This window comes from Delphinus delphis, chromosome 12 (genome assembly GCF_949987515.2).
Source record: "Delphinus delphis chromosome 12, mDelDel1.2, whole genome shotgun sequence".
NCBI lineage: Eukaryota > Metazoa > Chordata > Mammalia > Artiodactyla > Delphinidae > Delphinus > Delphinus delphis.
The window spans coordinates 8,264,621-8,291,286 of NC_082694.2; the positions used below are offsets into that span (position 1 = coordinate 8,264,621).

A 26,666-nucleotide genomic window follows, 5' to 3' on the forward strand; every position below is an offset into this window, starting at 1 on the left:
GAGTAATTAGCTTTACGTGGAGGTCTGAAAACCAAAGAAGATATATTTCCATTTCTTGCCTTTTGTAATTCTAATGATGTATTGACAGACAAGCAAGAGGAGATAAGGGTACAGCAGTCCTCAGATGGTTCCAAAAAGCCATTTTTAAGGAGTGTTCTCACAGGATAAAGGCTGCCCTCCATCAGCAACATGGCTTAAGAACAACTATACTTTATCGGTTTAAGGTGCATATTTTTTTCACGTTTTAAGATCCCCAAAATCAGGGTTTGTTTTACAGCTGATGGCATTTTACAATTCATTGGCAGCCATTCTCTTCCATAGTTATACATGAAGCAATGCAGCCTTATACAGTTTGGTTACGTGTGATGAAATACGGTACTTATTATCGTGCTTCCTTGAATGGCTTTCTCGGCTGCCAGTGCACTTGGTTATTTCTGCCTTCAGTACAGTGATTTGTAAAACTTTACTTCCCAGCTAAATACCACCTTTGAAGAAGTTTGGGGATTCCTGTGTATGCAACAATAGTTTAGGTGTTGGGAATAAAGGATTTAAGAAAGGAGAACAAGTTTCCAACTGCAGATATTCTTCTAAGTAACTAAGAAGTGGTTCTCCTCTTTGTGCACGTGACCGTCAGAAGGACACACACTTGCTGAGTGAATGTGGGAAATTAAAAGCAGTAGAGTAGGGCTTCCCTGGTGGCGCAGTGGTTGAGAGTCCACCTGCCAATGCAGGGGACACGGGTTCGTGCCCCGGTCCGGGAAGATCGCACGTGCCACGGAGCGGCTGGGCCCATGAGCCATGGCCGCTGAACCTGCGCGTCCGGAGCCTGTGCTCCGCAACGGGAGAGGCCACAGCAGTGAGAGGCCCGCGTACCGCAAAAAACAAAACAAACCAAAAAAAACCACTAAAAGCAGTAGAGTAATCTCGGCAATGCCCTGTTAGGAATTACAGGCAACTTTTTCTTATACTTTCCTATTTTTCTGAATTATTTTTTAATAAATTAATGTTACTTTTTGTTGTTTAAATAGCAAATACTTAATAGGATGGAGCCATCCTTGGGTCAAGACAATTAATAATAGTAGCGTTCTTTTTGTATGCTTTCATATGTACCGTTTATGTTATATCATGTATACCTTGATAAAGCTTTTTTTTTAAGGAGTCATAGTTGAAAATGCAATTCCTGTAATGGAAATTTGACACAGTATAGTGTAAACATAAAGAAAGCAAGTAAGTCCTTCTGAGATTCAGGAATATTTCAAAGAACAGGTAACCCTTGAGCTTTTTTGTTCTGAGCCTGGAAGGAAGAATGAAGTTCGCCAGACAGAAAACAGAAAATGGCAGGACATGCATCCCAAAGCTGAGGACAGGCTCTCGAGGCTTGAAGCACTCCCACACAGCAGTGATGAAATGCCTTTCAGCCCTGGGTTCTCGTAACTTGCATACACATCACCTCCTCTGCTGACTCACTGGGCTCCCAGGCCCGGAAGGCAGGGGCTTTGTACCCTCACTTCTGTAACTCTTGAGGACCCAACAGAGAACCTAGCAGGCCTCCTTGAATGCTCCCAGAGGAGGCTGAAATGACAGTGCGCAGATGTGTTGAGCCATGCCCTAGGCATCTACTCAGGGACGATGTTCACAAAGGGAGAGAAGGCCTTTGAGACAGAAGCTATAGGTGTAAGGGTGCCTATCTGGATGGGGCAGCAGGAGACACAGAAGCAGAAAGGGCTTCAGTGCCTGGGGCTTGTTGCCCTCTGCTCTGAACCCAGCCTGGCTCTGTGAAGGACGAAGGATCTGCACACTCTGTGGGGCCCCCAGGGTTTTGCAGCCAGCTGAGCAGGGCAGTAGTCCTTCATGGACCCTGTCTCCATTCATTCATTCTTTTATAACTCTCCTATATATTTCATATTAAATGGGACTTCTGCAAGGAAAGAGGATGTGAATTCCCAAGACAAAATTTAGCATTTCACTTTAATGGAAATAAAATCAGGTTCAAACACTGTTTACCTGATCAATAACTGAACTCAAATACCACATAGTACTGGCTTTCTGCCATTTCAGATAAGTGGAAATCTGTAATAATCTTTCTACCCACCAATGTGAGATTGACAGCAGTTGTTCAGTGGAGTGTCCCTGATGGGATGGTTGCCAGCCTCGTCTGCAGTAAGGTGGTGAGAGTGAAGGTACATTCAAAGGGAAGTGGGTTAGATTAAAAGTCAATAATATAGGACACTTCGCTGGTGGTGCAGAGGTTAAGAATCCGCCTGCCAGTGCAGGGGACACCGGTTCAATCCCTGGTTTGGGAAGATCCCACATGCCGCGGAGCAACTAAGCCTGTGCACCACAACTACTGAGCCTGCGCTCTAGAGCCCGCAAGCCACAACTACTGAAGCCCATGTGCTACAACTACTGAAGCCCACGTGCCACAACTACTGAAGCCCACATGTCTAGAGCCCGTGCTCCGCAGCAAGAGAAGCCACTGCAATGAGAAACCCACGCACCGCAACAAAGAGTAGCCCCTGCTCGCCTCAACTAGAGAAAGCCTGTGTGCAGCAACGAAGACCCAATGCAACCAAAACTAGATTAATTAATTTCTAAAAAAAGGATTGAAAAGAAGGACTCAAACAAGTACATGTGCATGTGTGTGTGCTTACCAGGTACTGAAGAGAGGGGGAAATGGGGAAACACTGCCGAAAGGGTAAGGAATTTTACTTTGGAATGATAGAAATATTTTGCAACTAGATAGGGGTGGTGGTTTAGTACATTGTGACTGTGTGAAATGCCACTGAATTGTTCAGTTCAAAGTGGTTAATTTTATGTTATGTGAATTTCACCTCAATAAATAAAACAAAAAGTCTGTAATACAACATGGAAGTGATTGTGAGCTCTGTTACCAGAGCTGCTTAACAGACACGTAAATGTTTCTCATTACGGTAGCTGGTAGAGATTATGATCTGTGATTAGGTTCTGAATGACCAGTAATATATCTCATATTCAAGTTACATTTTGAAAGTCAAAATAAGAAAATTAATTGATATTTCTTTTTTCTTTCTTTTTTTTTTTTTTAGGACTCTCAGCTCACTTCCTCGGGACACAGTAATCCAAGTAAGAAAAGTTTCTCTCTATAGCTTCATATGTGGGCGTTGGAGGGGGTGGAACAGGTGAGGAGGCTTAAAAGAATTTCACTAAAAGACAAAATCAAGTGGGGAAAGGAGGGCCATTTGTCCAAGTGCTACCCAAAATGGATAAGATGCATGGTGACCGTGAATGCTCCTCTGTCTTTTTATTCAAGGGAGGGAGGGCCAAAACATAAAATGGTGAATTTCAAACCAACCCGAGGAGGAAGGAACGCCATCCTTTCTTATAGTTGGCCTCTGGTATGTGTAAGGGGAAAAAATTTTAAAGGCAGCTAATGAGTTACCTAAATTGAGAGAAAATAGGTGGGTAAAGAGATCAGAAGACCTCATGATAAATGTCCTTAGAATCCGTGAAGAAACCATGCCCTCTTCCAGGGAGAAACAGACTAAAGGGTCCAGGAAGGAATTTCATTACTGAACCCAGTGTCTAATAAAACATGTGGACTTCATCATCGAAGAGGGAATATCATTTCATGAAGTATTGTTTTAATTCTCTTCTTTGGCACTGTTAATTGGTATTAATGTTTTCTTGAGCATTAAATATGCATAAGCTGCCCCATTCATGTCGTGAAAGCACACCCACGAAGACTGGGCTCTGTTAGTCTCCTGATCGGCCAGTCGGCTGAGAGCATCCCTTGCAAATTTCAAAGCTATGTTTAAACATGAAAATCACTCTGAGCCAGTAGATGTGTCTTAGGAACGGAGGCTCACCTACTGAGCGTCTGTGAGGGCCGGAGGATTATGGAGAAAAGACATCCAGACAAATGCGTTGGGCAGCCCCAGACTTTTAATGCACAGCTAGAGAAAGGCCAGGGTAGGAGGAGGATGGCATAATGACCCACAGGCAGTATCCCGTAGTTATCCCACCCTCTGCTGGAATTTGCTGTGAGTACTAGCACCAGGGAAGAGGTGACATGCCAAGGGACTTGAAATCTATAGAAATTAATAAATGTAATAGTAAGGAAAGGACTCAGGAGATGCATGGTTAGGTCCATGAGGTTCGTAGGCATCAGCGTCATATGCCGAAGGCTAGAGCGTACGGAAGAATTGCCATTGCTTCCCTCACCATTTCTTTCCATTTGAATTTAAACAGTTCGGCGTAAAGGGAGGAGAAAATAGATATAATAGAATAAATGTACCTTCTCTCAGCTTGGAGTCTTTGACGTAAAGAAGAACAAAGGAAACAGCTGTTCAGTCCCGTCTGTGTTCAGTCTCTTCTTTATGTATGCTATTTTATTTAATCCTAACCATAGCTGTGTGAAGTAGGCATGACATCTCCATTCTGCACGTGATGAAAATGAGATTCTGCAGTTAATAACTAACCCATTACCTTGACCCCCCAAATGTTGCTTCTGTCCCTTCAGTGTGAGATTGAATTCTTGTCCAAGATTTCTGTTTTCATCTGGCATATTTTTACAGCATGCCGTAACTTTCACTCGCTGATGCTACGATTGAGATTATGTCAAAGCAGACGTATCTTCTGGGGAACTGTGAGCGGCACTTGCATGGTGTGGTATAAATCCCTCTGGCATTTCATCACCTGAGGACATTTGTAATTGGTTTTCTCTTTTCTAGGGGTAAGGGGATTTTTTTTTTCAAATAAATCCCCGCCCCTCAAAACCAAGCACATCTATAAAAAGGTAATATCACTATTTAAAAATCATAGTGATGTGGTATATATATGCTATGGAATACTACTCAGCCATAAAAAAGAAAGAAATAATGCCATTTGCAGCAACATGGATGGACCTAGAGATTATCATACAAAGTGAAATAAGTCAGACAAATATCATATGATATCACTTATGTCTGGAATCTAAAATATGACACAAATGAACTTACTTACAAAACAGAAACAGACTCACAGACATAGAAAACAAACTTACGGTTACCAAAGGGGAAAGGGGGATAAATTAGGAGTTTGGGATTAGCAGGTACAAACTACTATATATAAAATAGTTAAACACCTAGGTCCTACTGTATTGCACAGGGAACTATATTCAATATCTTGTAATAAACCATAATGGAAAATAAAAAAAGAAAGATAAAAATTGCAGTGTCCTCTGTAGATTATAGCACATTGGAAATTTTAGGAGAGCTGGTCCCACCAGCATTTCCTGTGCTGTTTCTTGTATTTGGTTTGGAATCATTACAGCTTTGGGAGTCATGACTCCAGTAAATATGTAGAAAATAGGAAAAAACTGTACTTCAGAGAGACAGAATGTGTATTGATGGACTGACCTTCGCCACTTTAGGTCAGTCATTTTTATCTTTTTGAAATTAGAAAAACTAACTTGTGTAGGTACTAAGAGAAGAGAGTGTATAAATTAAACAGAAAATTATTTTTTAATCCAAATCTTTTTAAAGAGAGCTACTTTAGCCAGTTTGCTGATTACCGATTAATTTAATTTAATATAAAATAGAAGCTAATTAAGTATTGAGAAACTTAAATATTAAAACAGGTGATGTACGTCTACAGTTTTTTTAACGCGTAAGACTGTCCTGTTCAGGTGGCAGCCTGAGCGTAAGCGCTTCTTTCCCTGCCTTCACAGTCTCCATTGAACTAACCGTAAAGCAATAGTGATGCAAATAAATCCGTAACAGCACTGAGAACCAGAAATTCAGCTGAGTGTCTGGAAAATGGAGACTGGACAGGACCCTACTGTTAGATAGGTAATCCTGGGCAGGGAAGGTCATGACCCAGAAAAAGAAAAAAGGAAAATAATGAACCAAACAGGAACAAGCTGTGGTGGTAGAGGGAATGTCCTTGGGAGCTCCAGGAGAGACTTGATTTCCTCTCAACCCCAACAGAGAAGAGACGTGGACTGTGCGTAGTGATAGGAACATGGCCATTCTTCCACCCATTACTCCTCTACCACTATCTTAGCGGGTTTTCATACAGAGCTTTCAGTCTGGCTTTCCTCCCTCAAAAAAACAAAATACAAAAAAAACACATAGTAATATTTGCTAAGAAAATGAACAGCTAACTAGAACTTCTAGTTGGGAGCTAGTACCTAAGAGAGAAGCAGAATAGATTCTGAGATAATACCAGACCTTAAACATAGATATCTCTGATGGGCGGAGGAAGAGCTAACTTTTCTCAAGAAGGAAGTAAACCGAAATGCTATACACCCAGAATAAAGTACTTCGTATTTTTGTTGGGGAGTGAGAGAGCAGTCAGGGCTCCCAGCTTGTCTTGAGGCCTCTTCTCCTGAACCCTAAATGAAGCCTTCCAGTTAACATACCCTGTCCACTTAGAAAGAGCCCTAAATCAGCCCTTCCCTACAAGGGAGACGTATGTTAGCAAAATGGATCAATATACTAATATGGGAAATCCACGCCAGTACCTTTGTTAACCAGCCTGTTATCATTCAAAGATGTGAATACATAACCCAGGAGCACCAAAGAGAAGGAATGACCCAGAGGAAATCTACTTAATTCAAGGAACAGAAGAAAAAAATTTCAAATGTAATTACAGTCTTCAGAAGGATTTGAAATTATTTGCATCAAATGAAAAGACCAGATTGGTATGAAAAAGAAGCAGTTACAGAACAAATGAGCACTCTGGAATTAAAAATAGGGTTGACAAAATTTAAAAATTTAATAGATAATAGCTGAAATCTGAAGTCTGGAATATAAGGTCGAAAACATTTTTTTTTTCTGAATATAAAGCAAAAGTCAGATGGAAAATATGAAAGGAAGTTAAGTTACATGGAAGATCAGTCAGGGTGGAAAGGTCAAATCCAGCTAGTAGGAATACCAGAAAAAGAAAATGGATAAGAATAAATAATAATAGAAATAGAATTCCTCAGGAAATGAGCACTCATTGTCAAAAACACTTGTGTGCAATGAAACAAGAGCAAGGAAAAAGAACAGACAGCAGAGAATTAGAGAGATCTCCAAGGACTTCAGATATTGGAATTACCAAGCCCAGAATATAACGTAAGAGTGCTTACTTTAATTTACGGAAATGAGAGAATTGAAAATATGATAAAGAACAAAAACATTTGAAAATGTACTAATCAGAACCTCTAGAAGTTAGAAAATAATAACAGAAATAAAATTTCTTTGGTCAGGTTTAACAGCAGATTACACATAGGTGAAGAAAAAGTAATGAATCAGGAAACTGAACTTAAGAAATTATCTAGAATGCAACCTAGAGAGACAGAAATGGAAAATATGAAAAGGAAGTTAACAAACCTGGAGTATAAAGTGAGAAGGCCTAAATATATTTAACTAGAATTCCAGAAAAAGATAAGGGAACAGAGGGAATATTAAAGGAGATGATGGCTGGAAATATTCCAGAATTGAAAGACACTAACCCATAGATTCAAGAAACCCAATGAATCTTCCCAATGAATCTTAAGCAGGATAGATAAAAAGAAGTCCACCCTAGACATATTATAGTGAAACTGCAAGCCACACAGGTAAAGGAAAAATTCTTAAAGTGCCCTTAATAACTTCAAAGAAGTAACAATTAAACTTCCAGTTGACTTCTCAACAGCAGCCGTGTATCTGGAATTTGACAAGGTGATTCTCAAATTTATTTGATAGAACAAGGAACCAAAAATAACTCAGACACTCCTTAAGAAGAACCAGGTTGGAGCCTTGCCTTACTAATATTATTATATGAATGAATGAATGAGTGAATGAATGAATAAATGTTTTAGCTAAGTAATGAAGATAATAATAAATTGAGCAATGAAACAGATGTAAAGGACCCAGAAACAGACCACAGATTTATGAAAATTAGATTCGTGTCAGAGCTAAAATGTAGATCAATGGGGAAAGAATGGGCTTCTTAATAGATAGTACCAGAATAATTGGTTATCTATAGGGAAAAAAAGGAAGCTATCTCCTACCTGACATCATATACAGAAACTATTCCAGGTGTTTGTAGAAGACCTAAATGTGAACAGTAAAATTATACACTTTCAAAAGGTAATAGAGAACATCTTTCTGATGTATTTCTTAAGTAGAACACCGAAAAAGTGTCAAATAAAGGAAAACGGCAGTTTTTTTTTTTTTTTTTTTTTGCGGTATGCAGGCCTCTCACTGTTGTGGCCTCTCCCGTAGCACAGGCTCCGGACGCACAGGCTCAGCGGTCATGGCTCATGGGCCCAGCCGCTCCACGGCACGTGGAATCTTCCCGGACAGGGGCACGAACCCGTGTCCCCTGCATCAGCAGGTGGACTCTCAACCACTGTGCCACCAGGGAAGCCCAAAATGACAGATTTTTATAAGGAGATGCTGCACAGCAGTGAGGGTGAATGAACCAAAGCTATGCACATCACATTGGCTGAATCTAAAGTCATATCATTGAATGACAGAAGTAATCCCAGAAGAATGCCTACACTATGATTGCATTCATACGAAATTTAAAATCAGGAAAAACTAAAGACTTTTATTTACAAATTAATTCATGGTGGCAGAAACTGTCAAGAAAGGGAGAATGATTAACACAAAAATCCATTGCTAGCTAGCTGGGCTTGAATAGGACACAAGCTCAGGAGGCTTCTGGGTTATTTCTTGTCAGTGTCCCCTTTCTGGGCCTGGAAGGTGTTTTTACAGTTAACTCATTTTACTTTTTAAAAACTGTATATAAACATTTTTGTACACATTACATGCATGCTCTATTGAATTTCTCTTTAGGAAAAGCATAGCCTTTACTTGAGACAAATGAACCTGTGCCGTGATGAGATATAAGAATGAGAATCCATTTGACGTAAATACTGGGAACCCTTGCCTTCTTTCAAGTGTAGTGGCCGTCCCTCCGTGCAGGTCCGGTCTCTCTACTGTTCCTTAGAGGCTGATATATATGTTGTTATAATATTGTAAATTCCGTTACTCATGTATAATTTTTCTCATGGCCTATGGGCAATTCCCAAAATTAAATTACTGATAAAATTAATATTAATGAGGATGACTCATTAATAGTTACTGAACAGAATATAAATATTTTAAATCTTGGCTATGCCGGAGGAAAGGTATAGCTGTGCATAGTGGGATGTGAGTTGCCTCACTTTGCATAGTACAAAAGAAAAGGTACTGTCAGAAGTTGTTTAATCAAAAAATAGGTTAAATTTATTCAAAGTTAAAATACCCACTAGACACTAAAGTTTGACAGAACTAACAAAAATTTTAAGTGGAAGGGAGGTGGCAGTATAAGTGTATTAAATATCTTATCTCTCATTTTTCATATCAGAAATTATTACATACTGTCTGAAGTTGATTCATCTAGAAATAAGCATATTACTTAGTGTTATAGTTGCAGGGCTAACAGGACTAATGACAAAAGCAAGCAGAGCCGTTACCTTTTCTCTACTGTTCAGTTTTTTTTTCTTTACGCTGAGCACAGATTCCTTTTATTATAAAGTGGTAGCACAGCAAAACTTGCCTTCGAAGCAGAATACAGCCTAGGTCGATTTTGATTTCCTTTTCATAGCGCTAATTATGGTACTCCAGCAGTGCAGTCATTTTCAGTTGAAGGGGCGTGAATTAGATATTATCTATGTTTCCAGAGAGACTACTCGACATAAACGTCCTTGGTAGATTTACTGGATTAAACATGTAGCTACTGTAATTTTTTAAGTGACCTGTTGGAGGCATCAAGCCGTTTCATACCCTAACTTGTATACCATCTCCGTGGTATGTGTACCTTTGTCCTCTTTTCCCACTGTAGCGTGGGACACTGCATTAATGATAGGTCATCAGACAGAAGACATATACTGAGCATGTAATATATGTTTGGTACTGTGGAAGACTCAGGCAGACAAATATGGAGTGTCAAGTTGAAAGTATACATGTCATATACATGTACACATACATATGTATTGATATGTGAGTGTGAATGTGTACATTTTCTTTCTATGGCTCGTTTTTTCTCTTTCTCTCTTTAATTATATGTCCGCCTGCAAAAGGACCACACTGCACCTGAGCCTCTCTCTTATGCCCAGTGTCTTAAAGATCAATGCAGGTTCCTTCCCTAGGAGAGCAGTGTTGAATCTATCATGAAAACAGCCGGAATAATCAGGACGAAGCCCCAACAGTCCTCATTGGCGGCGGAGAGGAAACATCTGAGCACCCAACTGAAAAATCCCTTACTGAGGATTTTTTCCGGCTCCCATTCATCATTTTCCCTTGGGTCCTGATAAAGAGCCTATGATTCTCCATAGCTTGTGCACAGAGACACTTCAAGTTAACTTCAGAAATTACATCACGTAAAATTTCCAGATATTGGGGAGAATTTTGTGTTCTGAAGGGCAAACAGAGTTTTACTTCCTGACTCCATCCTGCGTTTCCTTTTCTCCAAAAAGGTTAATTCATGATCCACTGAGAGCACTCATTCCCCGACTGTTCATACATGCCCAGTGTGGCCCCATTGCATCCTTCCTGTTCGCCAGAACCTATTCTGTTTTCCCTGTTGCCACAACATAAGTGCTGCTAAGAGCAGAGATAACCAGCTGCAGCTTTGTTCCTGCGCCGCTCCCGCTCCCGATTCCTGCAGCCCCCAGATCCCATGTGCAATAAGGCCTCTGTCCTCTCAGCCCACGGGGTATCTGGCAGCATTGTTGGCCAAGGTGAAACATATTTATTCAGACATCCAAACACTGTCTTCACGTATCAGATTGATTTCCTTTTTTTTAATGACATAAGTTGTTGAGAAACGTTTACTCCTGGGCTTCTGAGCCTGCTGCCTACATTCCTGATGATGATTGGATGTGGGGTAACTTCTGGCAGCTCCAGACCAGGGAAAGTAACCAATTTCTCCAAATTTAAGGGGGAAAAAAAGATCGCTATGTTCGAGAAAAATTAAACCTCCATTTAGTTTTATCTTAGGTGATGCAGGTGTTACAACTCTGTACTTTAGGATTCTGGCAGGAATTGTGGTTTCTCATTTGAAAAGTGATTTTGGACAGTACTAAGGTTATTTTCTAGCACCAAAGCCAGTTGACAAGGTCTTGCATGTCTCCTACGTGAGTTTACAACAAACCTGGCCTGGAAGAGAAAATATATTATGAACGTACAAGCTTTAGAGCAAGTTCATTAATTCTCTGCCTCTATTTTTACTTCAGCATGGTTTCCCACGTACTGGGACTCCGTCAGTGTTTGCTATTGAGGCAGTTAAAATAGATGTGACTTTTCACAAGGTGACTGTCCCTCACATATGTCCCGGCAGCGTGTAGACACACATTAGCAGAGTCACATCTGAGATAGATGTGTGCACTGTATGTCACTGTCTTCTTTCTCTCACAACCGTTCTGTTTGAAAGAACTAAAAGGAAAAGAAATTATAAAGTTTACTTTTGAGTTCAGTTTGGACGATATCTTCAGAATGTGTTCATCATGTAATTTAGGGGGTCATTCCCAAGCCTCGGTGACAATAAGCTAATGGCTACAGCTGACAAAAGGGACTTGGTACAGGACATAGGCCTGAAGCCCTAAACAGCAGACTGGGGGATTCTGTGAGGTCTCCAGGCCTGACTTGAAAGAGCAAAGCAAAGCAAGTTACCACCATCAGGCCCATCTCTTGCAACTCATAACCTTCTCTGGGGTGTGTTAAACTATTAGCACTACATAACCAGCCTAACTAACCACAGCTAACTCACAATGGCAGTCATGACCTTCCTCCATCCCGTAGCCTCAAGAAAACAAAAAGAAATGCCTTACAATACAAGGATGTATGGTGTCAAGCCATCAGTGGTCGAGGATCTAAGACTTACATTACGTCAATTGCAAGAGGAATTTGCCCTTTAAAACTACAAGAAACGAACTGGTTCCAGGCTCCCTTCATTAAAACCCATTCAATCCTCGGTGACCACAGACGGCAGAAACATTTCTTTAACTAGTCTCTCAGATGGCCAGGAAGGATTTCTGATTTATATCTTATTCTGCATTAACAGGGTGACCCCAGAACCTGCTGCTGGGGCTCTCTGTGGGGTGTAATTCTTGGGAATCTTGTAAGCTGGGGTGCAACCTCAGTGTTGTGTAAAATTCTCTCCTCCAAGTTCTGATGTCACCTGACCTGGTTTAGCTTGTGTTTGCAGAAGGGATCGGAATTCAAAACGCCTTGCATCTAGAATGCTAATGGGGTTTATTTCCTTAAGTTTTCTGTAAAAGAAGTAGAAGGAAACAGATGCCATCTGTAAGGTATTCATCTTTTGGCAGGGTCTCCACTCTGAACCTCTGCTTGTTTGCAAACAGCTCCGTAGTACCTATTCACAGATCCTTGCCCGGGCCATTGTATTACAAAGAAGAAATTATTTTGCAAATCCGGTTCTTGGACAATAAAAAAGATGTTTGAAAAGCTTCCTGCTGCACATTTTGAATGGTTGTTAGTAGGAGTGTGGAAATATATTGAACCTCTCTTAAATCTTATAGGCTGTAACGCTCACATGTTGGTATTTTCTTCCTTTTTAAGAGAAAGGTGATGCTGAGCCAGGGAGTCCAGACAATGGCACATCGAATACATCGTAAGTCTGTTTCCTGTTTCTATCCCGAGATGACTGTTCTTTAATATGCTTATAATATGAAACTGCGCAAATAACTTGTTATAGTAACAGTAATAATGGAAAGAAGCCTGTGGTTCTCTTTCTCATGATAATGTGTTTTTAAATGCTTTTGGGTGCATATGCATTTTGAGGTCTTTCTTATGCTTTAGCCCAGTAAGAATAATCTTGAAAACACAAGGCTCCTTCATAAAGTACAAATGTAACGAGATTTAATGGTATTATTTTGGCAGGGGGAGGGGAGGAAAGCTTTTGGAATTTGCTTGGCAACTTCCATCACTGTCATAAATAATTAGAGGACTTTTCACACATACTAGGAGATAGTCTGTCCTGCACACCTGGGAAGTACCAGTGTCATTTTAAAGCCTGCCCTTTGCAACCTGACCTCTGAATTATGTGAAATATACAGTTATAGATATCTCTGGACCCTCAAGGGTTTGTTCATAGTTTTGAGTTAACAAGCACAGTTTTGAAAAGATAAGAAGAGGCTTTTAAAACATGTTCTTCACTCTACATTTTGTCTTTTTCCTCTCGATAGCCAAGCAATCCAAGAAATGTTTTGACGATTAATTCGATGCCAAATTTATATGCCAAAGTTTACATAATTCACAAGCTAACAAGTTATTTTAGCTCCATAGGAATTAGTAACAGGTTTATTCCTTAAAAATCATTATTTTTTATCATTTCTGAGGAGTTAAATGTATTTTCTTATTATAAGACAGTTTTGTGCATATATCTATATTTGGACCAGTGCTCTTATTACTAAGCATTTAAAGTGCTATTCATTAGAAATGACAGCTTACTATATAACATTATTGAGTGTATTTGTCCAAGATCTGTTTCTCAATCTAGGAAGAGCCTTTGGCTTACATAGGATGGCTGTTTGTTTCATAAAGGTTATGACTACATGTTTCTTAAGATGTTACCCTAAAAGTTCAAAATAGTTCCATTATCATGATTTCTAATGATATAATGAATGTGACTGGTTTTAAATGGTTAAAATATTACTAATTTTTAAATTTTTGATTGTAAAATATAGTAGGAAAAGGGTTTTAATGCCATCTGGAGGCATTCTAGAGAACTGAAATGGGTAGAATCATTTAAATATGTAGTTCTTTTGAGCGGTGTTTGAGACTACATAAGAATTTATGCAACTAGAATGTCAACTGTTTGGGAGTAAGTTATGTTTTTTATAAATAATTTTATAAAAGTGTTAATTACTGTAGAAACAACAATTTTTCAAATTCTCGTTAACAAATCATCTTAAAAACAGGCAAAGGAGCATACAAAATATTTTGGAAAGCTGCTAGCATCCTGCATTTAATTTTTTCAAATTTAAAATCACATTCAGTGGGCTCCGATTTTGTTAATACAGTTTGATGTGCCGCTAAAGTTCTGCACCCCTTATACATCTCCGAAAAGTCCATTCCCTAAAAGAATTGGTTTCCATAACTCATTACCTAATCAAAATAAATATGTTGTCTGAGGAATTATTTTTAAACCCTCTGGAGATTTGTGAACAGTGAGAGTTTAAAGCATCACCCCACATTCTTGTCTCTTTGAGCAAAACAGACTTAGTCATCCATCTCATATCCTGCCTCTTGAACTAGAAACAGCAGAAATAAAGCCTGAGGCTGCAAGTATCCCTCTTAAAAGTGGAGAATTCTAAACTTGATCCTCCCAAAGAACCTTCTAACCGTGGTCTGTTATAATTAGGCAAGAGGAGCAGCTCATTATGAATAAAGAGCAGGGACTCAGGATGCCTTAGACTTGCGTAGCATTTTACAGTCTCTGTGTGGTATCGTATCTGAGCTTTATCTATGCAGACAGATAGGTAAGACAATATCCTTATTTCATGTATAAGGAATCTAAGGATCAGAAAAGTCATTCAACTTAAGTGAAAAAATTCGGACACACATCTTTGGATATTCAGCTTTTTGGGCCATTTACCGTACTGAGGGGTCAGGGGATCTTAGGAGACAAAACAAAGTCATAAGGCAGAACCAAGGAGAAAAGTGGGGACCCATTTATTTGTTAAGTGGTAAGGGTATTAGTTTGCTAGGGCTGCTGTAACAAAGTAGCATAGATTGGGTCCCTTAAACAACTGAAATTTATTGTCTCAGTTCTGGAGGCTAGAAGCCCAAGATCAGTCATTAGGGTTTGTTTCTTCTGTGAAAGAAGGATCAATTCCAGACCTTGTCCGTTGTTTTGTAGATAAACATCTTCTCCCTGTGTTTCTTCACATCATCTTCCTTCTCTGCATGTCTCTGTGTCCAAATTTCCCCTTTTTATAAAAATACTAGTTATGTCGGATTATCGCCCACCCTAATGTTCTCATTTTAACTTGATTACCCCGTGAAGATGCTATCTCAAAATAAAATCACATTCTGAAGTACTGGAGGTTAGGACTTCAACATATGGATTTTGAGAGGACACTCAACATTAAGGGTCAGAGCAATCAAAATGATTTAGAAGCCAGGTCAGGAGAATCAGGAGTATACAGATGCCAGAAGATGGAACAAGGTGGTAAAACAGACCAAAAATTATGAGCTCCATGGAAACCAAAGAGGTGAAGGAGAGCTGAAAACTGTAAATAACATACACACAGGCACTAGGAAAGATACCTCTTCTACATTTGTGGTTTGGTGGGACAGACTTGGCTTCAGTCAGTAATGCCTATACATCCCTCTGTCTGTATAGTTCCATGACCTGTGAGTCATTTCAAGCCATTATTTGGTTTTAAACTGTAGTATAAAATTGAGAGTATCCAGACAGCTCATTTTCTGAAAAAGCATCTTTCCTCACTAGCCTCTTTTAAAAACGAGAGATTAGCATTGTTTGCAATGTCCAAGACATGGAAGCAACCCAAGTGTTCACTGATGGATGAATGGCTAAAGAAAATGTGGTATCTGTACACAATGGAATATTATTCAGCCATAGAGGGAAATCCTGCTACTTGCGACAACATGGATTGACTTTGAGGGCATCATCCTAAGTGAAATAAGTCAGACAGAGAAAAACAAATACCATATGACCTCATTTGTATGTAAAATCTTAAAAAAAAAGGGCTTCCCTGGTGGCACAGTGGTTGAGAGTCCGCCTGCCGATGCAGGGGACATGGGTTCGTGCCCCGGTCCGGGAAGATCCCGCATGTCGCAGAGAGGCTGGGCCCGTGAGCCATGGCCGCTGAGCCTGCGTGTCCAGAGCCTGTGCTCCGCAACGGGAGGGGCCACAACGGTGAGAGGCCCGCGTACCGCAAAGAAAAAAAAACTGGATGAAATATTTTTTACAAAACAAAACTATTTGAAGACACTAGAGGCTGATCAAAAGAAGGCAGAAATGTTGGCAATTTGATCCTTGAGAGAAAGAATTGGAATGCATGAGACCTACATTTTTACAGCTTCTCTCCTGAGGGCACTCCCCATTCCACCAAGAGTAACTACAACTCAAGGCCACAATCATATATTCTTGAAGTGTATGAGGATGGAGTTCAAGGCTGCCAGAGTGGCTGGGATTTAAGGGAAGAAATTCCAGAAAGGAGGCAGCCATAGAGAAGAGAGTTCCACTTCTGTATGTAAATTCTCCTCCATGCTTGGGTGACTTCTAAACTGCATAGGTATGGGAGAAAGGCCAGTGAGCCCAGTGGAAAACAATAGCTAGAGAGCTGAAAAGCTGAGCATACATTTCAATAGCTGCCTACTGCCTACAAAGGTTGCCTGTAGAGTTTGGAATTTGAATCTCACCCAAGTTATAGGGACTTGGCAAACACTTAGGTTTTTGTCTGAACCCTCAGAAAGGCCTCGCCTTAAGAATAAAGGATTCATCCTAAAACTAAGGGCAAAACCAAAGTAGATCATAACAAAGTGTAATCCTAAGCATTCACAAGTTCAGCTAGTAATTTGTCTGAAACAAAAATATTAACACTCTTTAAAGGAATAAAACAGATCTAGAGCCTCTATTACATGTCATTCATAATATTTATTATCTAATTAAAAATTAACAGATATGTATAGAAGTAGGAAACTGTTACTCATAATCAAGAAAAAATGTAATTACTATAATAGAACTTGAAGTAACCTAAATGTTGGAATTTTCAGGCAATAACTTTAAAGCAGGTGTTAAAATATATTCAAGAATATAAAGGAAAACATGGTCATAATAATTGAAAGAAGAAGACCCTCAGCAGGGAAATGGAAATGATTAAGAAGAACCAAGTGAAAATTCTGGAACTGAAAAGTAAAATATTTGAAACAAAAATTTCACTGGATAGCCTTAGTGAAGAATGGAAATGACCAAATAAAGGGTAAGTAAACTTAAAGTCAGATCAATAAGCATTATCCAATATGAGGAACAGTGAGAATGAAGATTAAAAACAATAAACAGAACCTCAGTGAATTATAGGACAATATCAAGTAGTATAATATACATGTAATTGGGGTCTGAGAAGGAGAGGACAGAAAAAACAGATCAGAAAAAATATTCAAAGAGATAATGGCTGAAGGCATCCCAAACTGGCTGAACACATTAACTTACAAATGCAAGAAGCTTAACAAATCCTAAGCAGGATAAATAAAACAAAACCACACCTTGAAACGTTACAGTAAAATTGCTAAAACCTATATTAAAGATAAAGAGAAAAATCTTGAACATTGCCAGAGATAAATGACATATTATGTAAAAGGTAACAGTGATGCAGTTAACCAAAGGATTCCCACCATGAACAACGGAGGCTAGAATATTATTCAAAGACATCTTTAAAGTGCTGGAAGACAAAATAAAAACAATAAATTAAAAAAAATAAAGAACTTTATCAAGCTAGAATTCTAAATCTAGCAAAAATATCCTTCAAAACAAGGTGAAATAAAGACATTTTTGGTTTTTCAAAATCTGAGAGAATTTATTTCCAGAAGGCCTGCACTACAATCAGTGATAAAGGAAATTTGTCAGGCTGAGGGGGAATAATATCAGGGGGAAGTTCAGACCTACACGAAGGAAGTATTTACAGGAAATGATAAATATATATGTAAATATAAAAGATTATGTAATGTAAAAAACAAGATACTCTTTTATGGGACTTATGATGTATGTAGATGTAAAATGTATGACAAAAATACCACAAAGGATAAGAGAGGGCAAATGGAATTGCATGACTCTTAAGATTCTTACATTTTATGTGAAGTGATACAATATTAAATCCAAGTAGACTGGCAATAAGTTAAGGATGCATAGTGTAATAACCAGAAAAACCACTAAAAAAAAAATACCAAAAAAAGCATAAATGTCATTGGAGGGATTAAAATAAAATACCAAAATAAATTAGATTTGAAAGACTGCCTACTGTCTATAAGGTATACAATTTAAATATAAAAACACAGTAGGTTGAAGCCAGAAGAGGAAAAGATAGACTGTGTAAACCGTAAGCATAAGAAAGCTAGTGTGACACTATTAAACTACCAAACAGACTTCTAGACAAAGAGTATTAGAAGAGGTAAAAAGGACATTTTATCATGCTAAAAAGGTCAGTTAATGAGGAAAACAGACCAGTCATAAATATGTACATATTTACTAAGAGATTATCAAAATATATGAAACAAAAACTGACAGAACAATAATAATAGAGATTTTTAACATCCATTTCTTCAGTAATCAGTAGAAAAATTAAACAAAATATTAGGAAGTATATAGAATATTTGAACATTATCAACCACTTTGACCTAATTGACATTTATAAAACACTACACCCGACTGGTGCAAGATATGTAATCTTATCAAGTACACATGAAGCAAGACCTTACTGTGCACAATAAAAGACATATAGATAAATTCCATATGATTAAAATCTTGCAGAATGTGTTCTGTGATCACAGCATGGTTATATTATAAGTCAATAGCAATGAAATTCTAGAAAATGCCTACTATTTGAAAGTTAAATAACATTTCTAAATAGTTTTTGAGTTAGAATAAATCACAAAGGAAATTAGAAAAAATTTTAACTGAATGAAAATGCATATACAGTTTATGAAACTTTATGGGCTTTGCTAAAACAATACACACAAAAAAATGTATAGCTTTACATGACTAGAAAAGAACAAAGTTGAACATCAGTAATTTATGTTTCCACTTTACGAAGCCAGAAAGGAAGAATAAATTAAACCCAAATCATTAGGAAGAAGTACATAATAAAGATAGGAATAAAAATTTTTAAACAATAGAGAAAATTAAAAAACCAAACTTTAGTTCTTTTAAAAATTTAGTAAAATTAACAAAACACTAACAAGTCTAATCAAGGAAGAGAGGAGGGAAACATAAATCACTAACATTAGCAAAGAAAGAGTGGGTATCACTATATAGCCTACAGAAGTTTAAACAACAGTAACTGGATATTATGAACTACTTTCTGCTAATTAATTTGACAACTTAGATGAAATAGTCAATTTCCTTGAAAAATACAGTTACCGTAAGTAACTTACCATAACTGCCACATGAAGAAATAGAATATCTGAATGACCCTATTGCTATTAAAGAAATTGAATTTGTAATCAAAACTTTTCCACAAAGAAAATTCCTCCAGAGGCAGGTGGTTTCACTGGTAAATTCCATCAAAACTTAAATAAGAAATGTTTTTACCAATGAAACATCGACAAATGAACTGCTAGTCTTATACAAACTCCTTCAGAAAATAGAAGAGGAAGAAAAACTACCCAATTCATTGTATAAGGCCAGTATAACCTTGATACCAAAATCTGACATAAACCTTATAAGAAAAGAAAATTGTAATCCAATATCTCTTATAAACACTAAAAAATTCTTAATAAAACATTAGCATATATGTTCCAGTGATATATGAAAAGGACATTATTCATTATAACTAAGTAGGGTTTATCACAGGAATGAATGGTTGGCTTAATGTTAGAAGAAAAATTAACGTAATCCACCGTATTAATAGAATGAAGGAGAAAAACCATATGATCTTCTAAAAAAATGAAGGCAAAGCATTTGACATGATTCAACACCCATCCATGATTTTTAAAACTCTCAGCAAACTAGTACAAGAAGGGAACTTGTTTAATCTGACAAAGGGCATCTACCCCCAGACCGACTGCTAATGTCATATTTAATGGTGAAATACCAAACACTTTCCTCCTAAGATCAAGAACATAGCAGTAATGTCTGCATTTATCACTTCTATTCAGCGTTGTAGTTCTAGTCAGTACAATAAGGCAAGAAAAAGAAATAATAGGCATAAAGATTGAAAAATCTTTTGGAAAAATCTTTATGAATGATTGTTTATAGAGAAAATCCTAAGAAATTTAATAAACAACTACTAGAACCAATAAAAGAATTTAGCAGGGTCAGTTTACAAAAATCAGTTGTGTTTCTATTTCTAATAGCAGTAAGCAATTGCAAAATGAAATTTAAAAAGCAGTCCCATTTGCAATGATATAAAATACTTAATAAATTTAACAAAAGACATATAAGACTTGTACACTGAAAGCTATTAAACCTTGATGAGAGAAATTTTAGACTTAAATGGAGAGATGTTCATAAATTGGAAGGCTCCTAATGTTAATATGTCCGTTCTTCTCATAATGATATACAGATACAACACAGTGTTGATCAGAAGGCCAACAGGGCACTTTTCTAGAAAATGACAAGTTGATTCTAAAATTTTTATAGAAAAGCAAGGGTCCTAGGTAGCCAAAACAGTCTTGAAGAAGAGCAGGGTTGGAGGCCTTACAGTACCTGATTTCAAGACTTACTGTAAAACTAAAGTAATGAAGGTAGTGTGGCATTGACATGGACAGACAAATCAATGGAACAAAACAGAGTCTAGAAATAGACCCACACATATATGGTCAACTGATTTTTGACAAAGACAAGTCTTCAACAAATGGTGCTGGAGGAACTACTGGGGGAAAATCTGAATCTCACTTAAGACACAATTGCGATGGATCACAGACCTCCATTTAAAGGCCCAAACTATAAAGCTTCTAAAGGAAAACATGGGACAATATCTTCACAACCTGCAATGATTTCTTACAGAAATCACAAAACCACAGAAAAGAAAAGAAAACCCCGATGAATTGGATTTCATCAAAATTCAAAACATCTGGTCATCAAAATGACAAGGCAAGACACAAACTGGGAGAATATACTTGCAATACATATATCTGACAAATAGTTTGTATCCAGAATGTATAAGGAACTCTGACAATTCAATAACAAAATGATAAAGACACAAATTTTTTAAATGGGCAAAGCCTCGAACAGACAAAGAAGATATACAAATGTCCAGTAAGGAACTGAAAACATGCATTTTACTAATAATATTCATCTTCAGGGAAATGCACATTAAAGCCACAATGAGATACCACTGTATACACCCACTAGAATGACTAAAATTGAAAAGACCAACACCACCAAATAGTCAGGAGATATGAAGCCATTGGAGCCCTAGTGCATTGCTGATGGGAGCATAAAATGGCATAACCATTTTTAAAAACTGTTCCTTTTACACACATTTATTGCATTCCCCAGCAATTAGGCACACACTTGGTACTAGATCCAACAATTCCATTTGTAATTATTAGCATGGGAAAAAAAAGAAACGCATGTCCTTTAAAAGCTTAGTACAAGAATTTGGGCTTCCCTGGTGGCACAGTGGTTGAGAGTCTGCCTGCCGATCCAGGGGACACGGGTTCGTGCCCCGGTCCGGGAAGATCCCACATGGAGCCTGCACGTCCGGAGCCTGTGCTCCGCAACGGGAGAGGCCACAAGAGTGAGAGGCCCGCGTACTGCAAAAAAAAAAAAAAAAAAAAAAAAAAAGATTAGTACAAGAATTTTAATAGCAGCTTTATTCTTGATAGTCAAAAACTGGAAACAACCCCAATATACATCAGCTGGTACATGGATAAACAATCTTGGTATACTGGAATACTTTCCAATATATTGGAAACATAATGGAATACTTCTAATAAAAAACAAATTCCCCAACTTGGTCTATAGATTCAATGCAATCTGAATCAAAATTCCAGCAAGGTATTTTGTGGATATCAACAAACTGATTTTAAAGTCTCGTTGGAAAAGCAAAAGACATAGAATAGCCAATACAGTATTGAAGGAGAAGAACAAAGTTGGAGAACTGACTCTACCCGACTTCAAGACTTACTATAAAGCTACGGTGTTGGCGAAAGAATAGATAAGTCAATCAGTGGAACAGAATAGAGAGCCCAGAAATAGACCCACGTAAATATAGTCAGCTGGTCTTTGACAAAGGATCAAGGACAATACAATGGATAAAGATGGTCTTTAAAACAAATGGTGGTAGAACACTGCATATCCACATGCAAAAAAATGAATCTAGACACAGACCTTACACCCCTCGCTAAAATTAACCCAGAATGGATCACAGACCTAAATGTAAAACACAAAACTAGAAAACTCCTAAAAGACAACATAGAAGAAAACCTACATGACCTTGACTATGGTGATGACTTTTTAGAGCAAATGACTAAGGTAGTGCCTGCAGAGGAAGAGCAGACTGAGATCCTGTTAGTTTGTCATCTTCACTAGGAAAGTTCTAGGAATAAGGAGCAAATGGAAATTTCCAAGCTACAGCAAAGACCACAATTTCACAGGGTCACCGTGCCTGCTTAATCCAGATTTGCCCACCACTGGCAAGTCCACGCTTAAGTCAGAGGTCAAAAGCGTAGGCTTGCAGAAAACTCCTAACAGAGGACCTGTCTGCATTTGAACGAAGTACCTATTACTTTAAAGAATAAATGAGGATTCAAAAATGACCTTCATAAATTAAGGAAATTGGATTAAACACAAATAGTTAAACTTCTAGAAGAAAAAAATTAACAAAATGAAGCAGAAGGAAATGGTCTACCAGGTGTGTACCTTGTACAGTAAAAGACTTGGAAACTCCTATAAGCTCAAACTGAATTAGAGCAGCCCATGAAATCTTATTTCTCCCAGGTTAATATAGCAGTTGGAAGTAATATATGGAAAGTGCCCATTACCTAGTAGGCACTCAGTAAATACTTATTACTGCATTTAATAGGATTCATGATTTAGAAAAGATAGAAAACAACCCTATCTCTGCAGTTGGTACAGATCAGAGCTTAATGAGAATTGTCATCTCTCCTTTAAAAAAGGTGACATGCTTAGAAAGGGTTAAGTTTACAAAGGTCTTCTAGGGAAGCCGGAGCTGTGAAGAAGAATGCAGAGTGGTCAGTCTTCTCCAGACATGTCAGCCGGAATGAGCTCTTCTCCCAGCCTTCAGACAATAGGACCAGAGGCCAGCAGTGCATGGCTTTACCTCTCCCCAAAGGAGAATGCATAGCCAGGAGGTGGCTGGAGAATTCACCTCCACCACGGACTTCTAATTTTAAATGTCTTAGAAGACTTGGATATCACTGACTGATGGAACAGAGTGGGTCTAACGGTGATGCCCAAAGCTCCTTTCCAGATGTCTGATGTGCACCTGTGATTCATTTATAAAGGTGAAAGGTGAAGCGTGTTTATATCAGTGAAAAGTATTTACCTCCATCAGTTCAGGCTGCTGTAACAAGCCACTGTAGACTAGGTGGCTGATAAACAGCAGAAATTTCTCTCTCACAGTTTTGGAGCCCAGGAAGTCTAGGATCAAGGTGCCGGCAGATTCAGTGTCTGGCCCACTTCCTGGTTTGCAGATGGCCATCTTCTCGCTGTGTCCTCACATGGCAAAGAGCGGAGAGGGGAGAAGCAAGCTCTTTCGTGTCTCTTCTTATAAGGGCATTAATCCCATTTGTGATCGTTCTACCCTCATGACTAATTACCTCCCAAAGGCCCAGCTCCTAATACCATCACAATGGAGGTTAGAATTTCAACATATAAGTTTGGGGGGAGGGGAACACAAACATTCAGTCCATAGTTATTTATTAAAAATATCTTATGCCCATTGTAGAATTATCTTAGGAAATGTTAAATATGGAGGGAAAATATACAGAGGAACAATTATGTGCTAAACATATAAAGAAATCTATCACTTACGCATGTGCTTTTAATAATAAGATTATACAAACTGATCATATAATAGGTTTTGGAATTTGAGAGATCAAAGTCGATCTGAGAACTGTTACCAAAAGATGTTTTTTTTTTTTTTCAGAGAAGTTTAAAACCTTCCTGGTATTTATTTTGGCCATAGCAATGCGTGTCTAAAATGATGAACTGTGACTGTTCTTTTAGCCCACGAGGTACCTTCCCCAGAGACTTCCTTTCCCTATCTGTTTAAGTAATTTGCCAGGCTCCTGTCTGCTAGGAAAATGAGAAATCTAGTATAGACACTTGGCCTAGAGAAAATTGGCCAGATCCCATTTCTCCAACGCTTAGACACTAAGAATAAAAAAGAACGTAGGAAGGGTCTCTAGGGCTCCTTGGACCCCCTTGTTATGTAGATGTATAAATTAGACCGAAGGCCTTTGAGAGGTATGGCTTGTCCAGTGGATAAGGAGGGAGGGCCTTGACCCAGCCTTCAAAGACCAACAAGTCCAGTTGGGGCTGGGCACCATTGCTGAAGGAAAAGAGAGGTGAGAAGGCTGTTAGTTTTACCTGAAAAGGAAATTAGATGTTGCTGTTGTGTTGGTTATACCGTCAGATTAAAACAGCAAACAGATCCAGGAATGTAGATCGGAAATTATGACATCACAGAACAAGACTGCAAACCTTATCTTTCATGTTCGTACACCAGACTGGAAGGCCCATGGTCCCAGAGGTCATAGAAGAAAATTCTTCAGCAAAACTAGGAAGTCTGTTCCCCTCTCTTGTTCTGTTCCCCTCTCTTGTTCTGTTCCCCTCTCTTGTTTTGTTCCCCTAAACTGATGCTTTCTCTTTCCTCTACACCTGGACTCCATCCAAACATACCTCTCCTCAAGGTGTCATCTAGGTCAGCATTTCTCAAGCTTTTTTGGGGTAATTTAAAGGGTTTTAATTTTAATTGTGATAAAATATGCAGAGCATAAAATTTATAGTCTTAACCGCCTTTAAGTGTGCGGTTCAGGGGCATTAAGTACATTCAGATGGTTGTGGCTTCCATCACCGTGAAGTATTCCCAGAACTCTTCATCTTCTCAAACTGAAATTGTCCCCATTAACAGGCCAAATTAATAGATTGCCATAGCTAGTAACTCTCCATTTCCTCCTCTCTCCAGCCCCTGGCAACCAGTACTCTGCTTTCTGTCTCTCTAATTTTGACTACTCTAGGGACCTCATATAAGTGGAATCAGACAGTATTTGTCCTTTCGTGTCTGGCTTATTTCACTTAGCATTATGTTTTCAAGGTTCATCCATGTCGTAGCAGGTGTCAGAATTTCCTTCCTCTTTAAGAAGGCATTTTCTTTCTTTTTAAAACTGAATAATATTCCATTGTGTGTATAGACGTTTTCTTTATCCATTAATCCATCCATGGACATTTGAGTTGCTTCTACCTTTTGGCTGTTGTGAATTACGCTGCTAGGAACATGAGTATACAGATATCCCCTCAAGTTCCAGCTTTCATTCTTTGGAGATCATACCCATCACAAATTTTCAAATATAACCTACCCAGTCAGCCATATGTCACATCCTATGAGAGTGTATGTTTCAAACAACAGTGTCACAAAACAGGACCCACCATGACGCTGACATTTTCTTTTTTTTGTTAATATTTTTAAAATGCACGTCACACTACATAAATTCATTTTTGGTCAACCCATGTTCACGAAACACAGTAGAGGTTACTGACCAACTAACGAGATAGCTTGTGCCACGGGAGTCAGGAACAGAAAGGAAACCACCTGTAGGGGCCCTGCAGTGCTTCTGACCCCAGCTTGGTCACCTGATGAAGATGATTTCTTCTGTCCTCCCAATAGCCTGGAAAGGAAGTTCTTATTTCCTGTTTTACAGAAGAGGAAATCAGGGCTGAAAGAGTATAAGAAGCTTGTCCAAAGATTTGCCTCCAGTGAGTCTGTCGCCTCTCCCATCTGCCACGGGCCATCTCTCTGGCCCACACTGCCTGACAGGCTAGTGTATAGGGTGCCTGGTAGGACTCCCCTCAGAGGACCCAAGGCATTCTATTAGGGCCAAGGAAAGCTTTAGCTCAAGGGAGTGACAACTCAGAAAATTTCAGGACCCATTCACAGGCTCAAGAAGAAGGTATTTGGGGTGTATGCCATGCAGGCAGGGTTAGTCTTCACCAACCCCTAACTAGACCACAGAAGCCACTGCTTCCTTCACTTAATGATTCAGGTGGACAGTATCTGAAAGTGAGTTTGGCACGTTTGCAAAGAGCTCTTTCAGTCCAAAGAGACATTCACTAATAAACTGGAGCTCCTCGGTATTCAGCGTGACTGTAGCAGATGGCAGTGTTTTTCTGAGTCACTCTGGCCAAGGGAGACTGTGGTAAATCAATAAATATTACCATATGTATTGATTGCAGTGCGTAATCAATAAATATTGCCTGACATTAACAGGCTGATTATGCTTCCTCCAAGTGTTTTCTTTCATAAAGCTGCTTCACACTCTTGTGTTGAAGCCTGGCCCAGCATTTAGAACATAATACTTATTCAGTAAAAGATTATTAGTGTGAGTAAATGAACGCATGCAGGATAACACAGAAGATGTCTGGAATATATCCGCTGTGCATTTCGTGTATCTTCTTTCAGAAATGCCGTTAGCTTGACTTGTGCTTTCTTTTCTATGGATTTTAATTAGACATAAATCTGCAAAATGCAGAGCTTGTATATTTACAAACTGAGTTCTCCCCCGTCCCTCCCACCCCCAGATCACAGATTCTCTCTGCACCCCTATGCCTCTAATGCTGGTCCCCTCTCAGGCAGCCTAGTACCAAAATGCTACTCCCCAAGCTTTCAATGTCTATCTTGTGTCAGGCACTCTGCCGGACACGTTGTCTTATTTCAGTCTCACAACAACCCGGTGAGGTGACATTACTACATCTCATATTACAGAAGGGATAATCGAGGTCTCAGTGAGTGAGACCTCACA

At 38.7% G+C, this 26,666-nt stretch overlaps 1 protein-coding gene across 1 annotated transcript in view; it reads left to right on the forward strand.

Annotated features, from left to right (window-relative positions):
• AFF3 (ALF transcription elongation factor 3) overlaps window positions 1-26,666 on the forward strand; it is a 604,640-nt gene that overhangs the window by 416,568 nt on the left and 161,406 nt on the right. Inside the window, exons 9-10 of the mRNA XM_060027282.1 lie at window positions 3,066-3,102; window positions 12,555-12,606. Coding sequence (XP_059883265.1) covers window positions 3,066-3,102; window positions 12,555-12,606 — 89 coding nt within the window. The remainder of the gene's footprint in view (window positions 1-3,065; window positions 3,103-12,554; window positions 12,607-26,666) is intronic.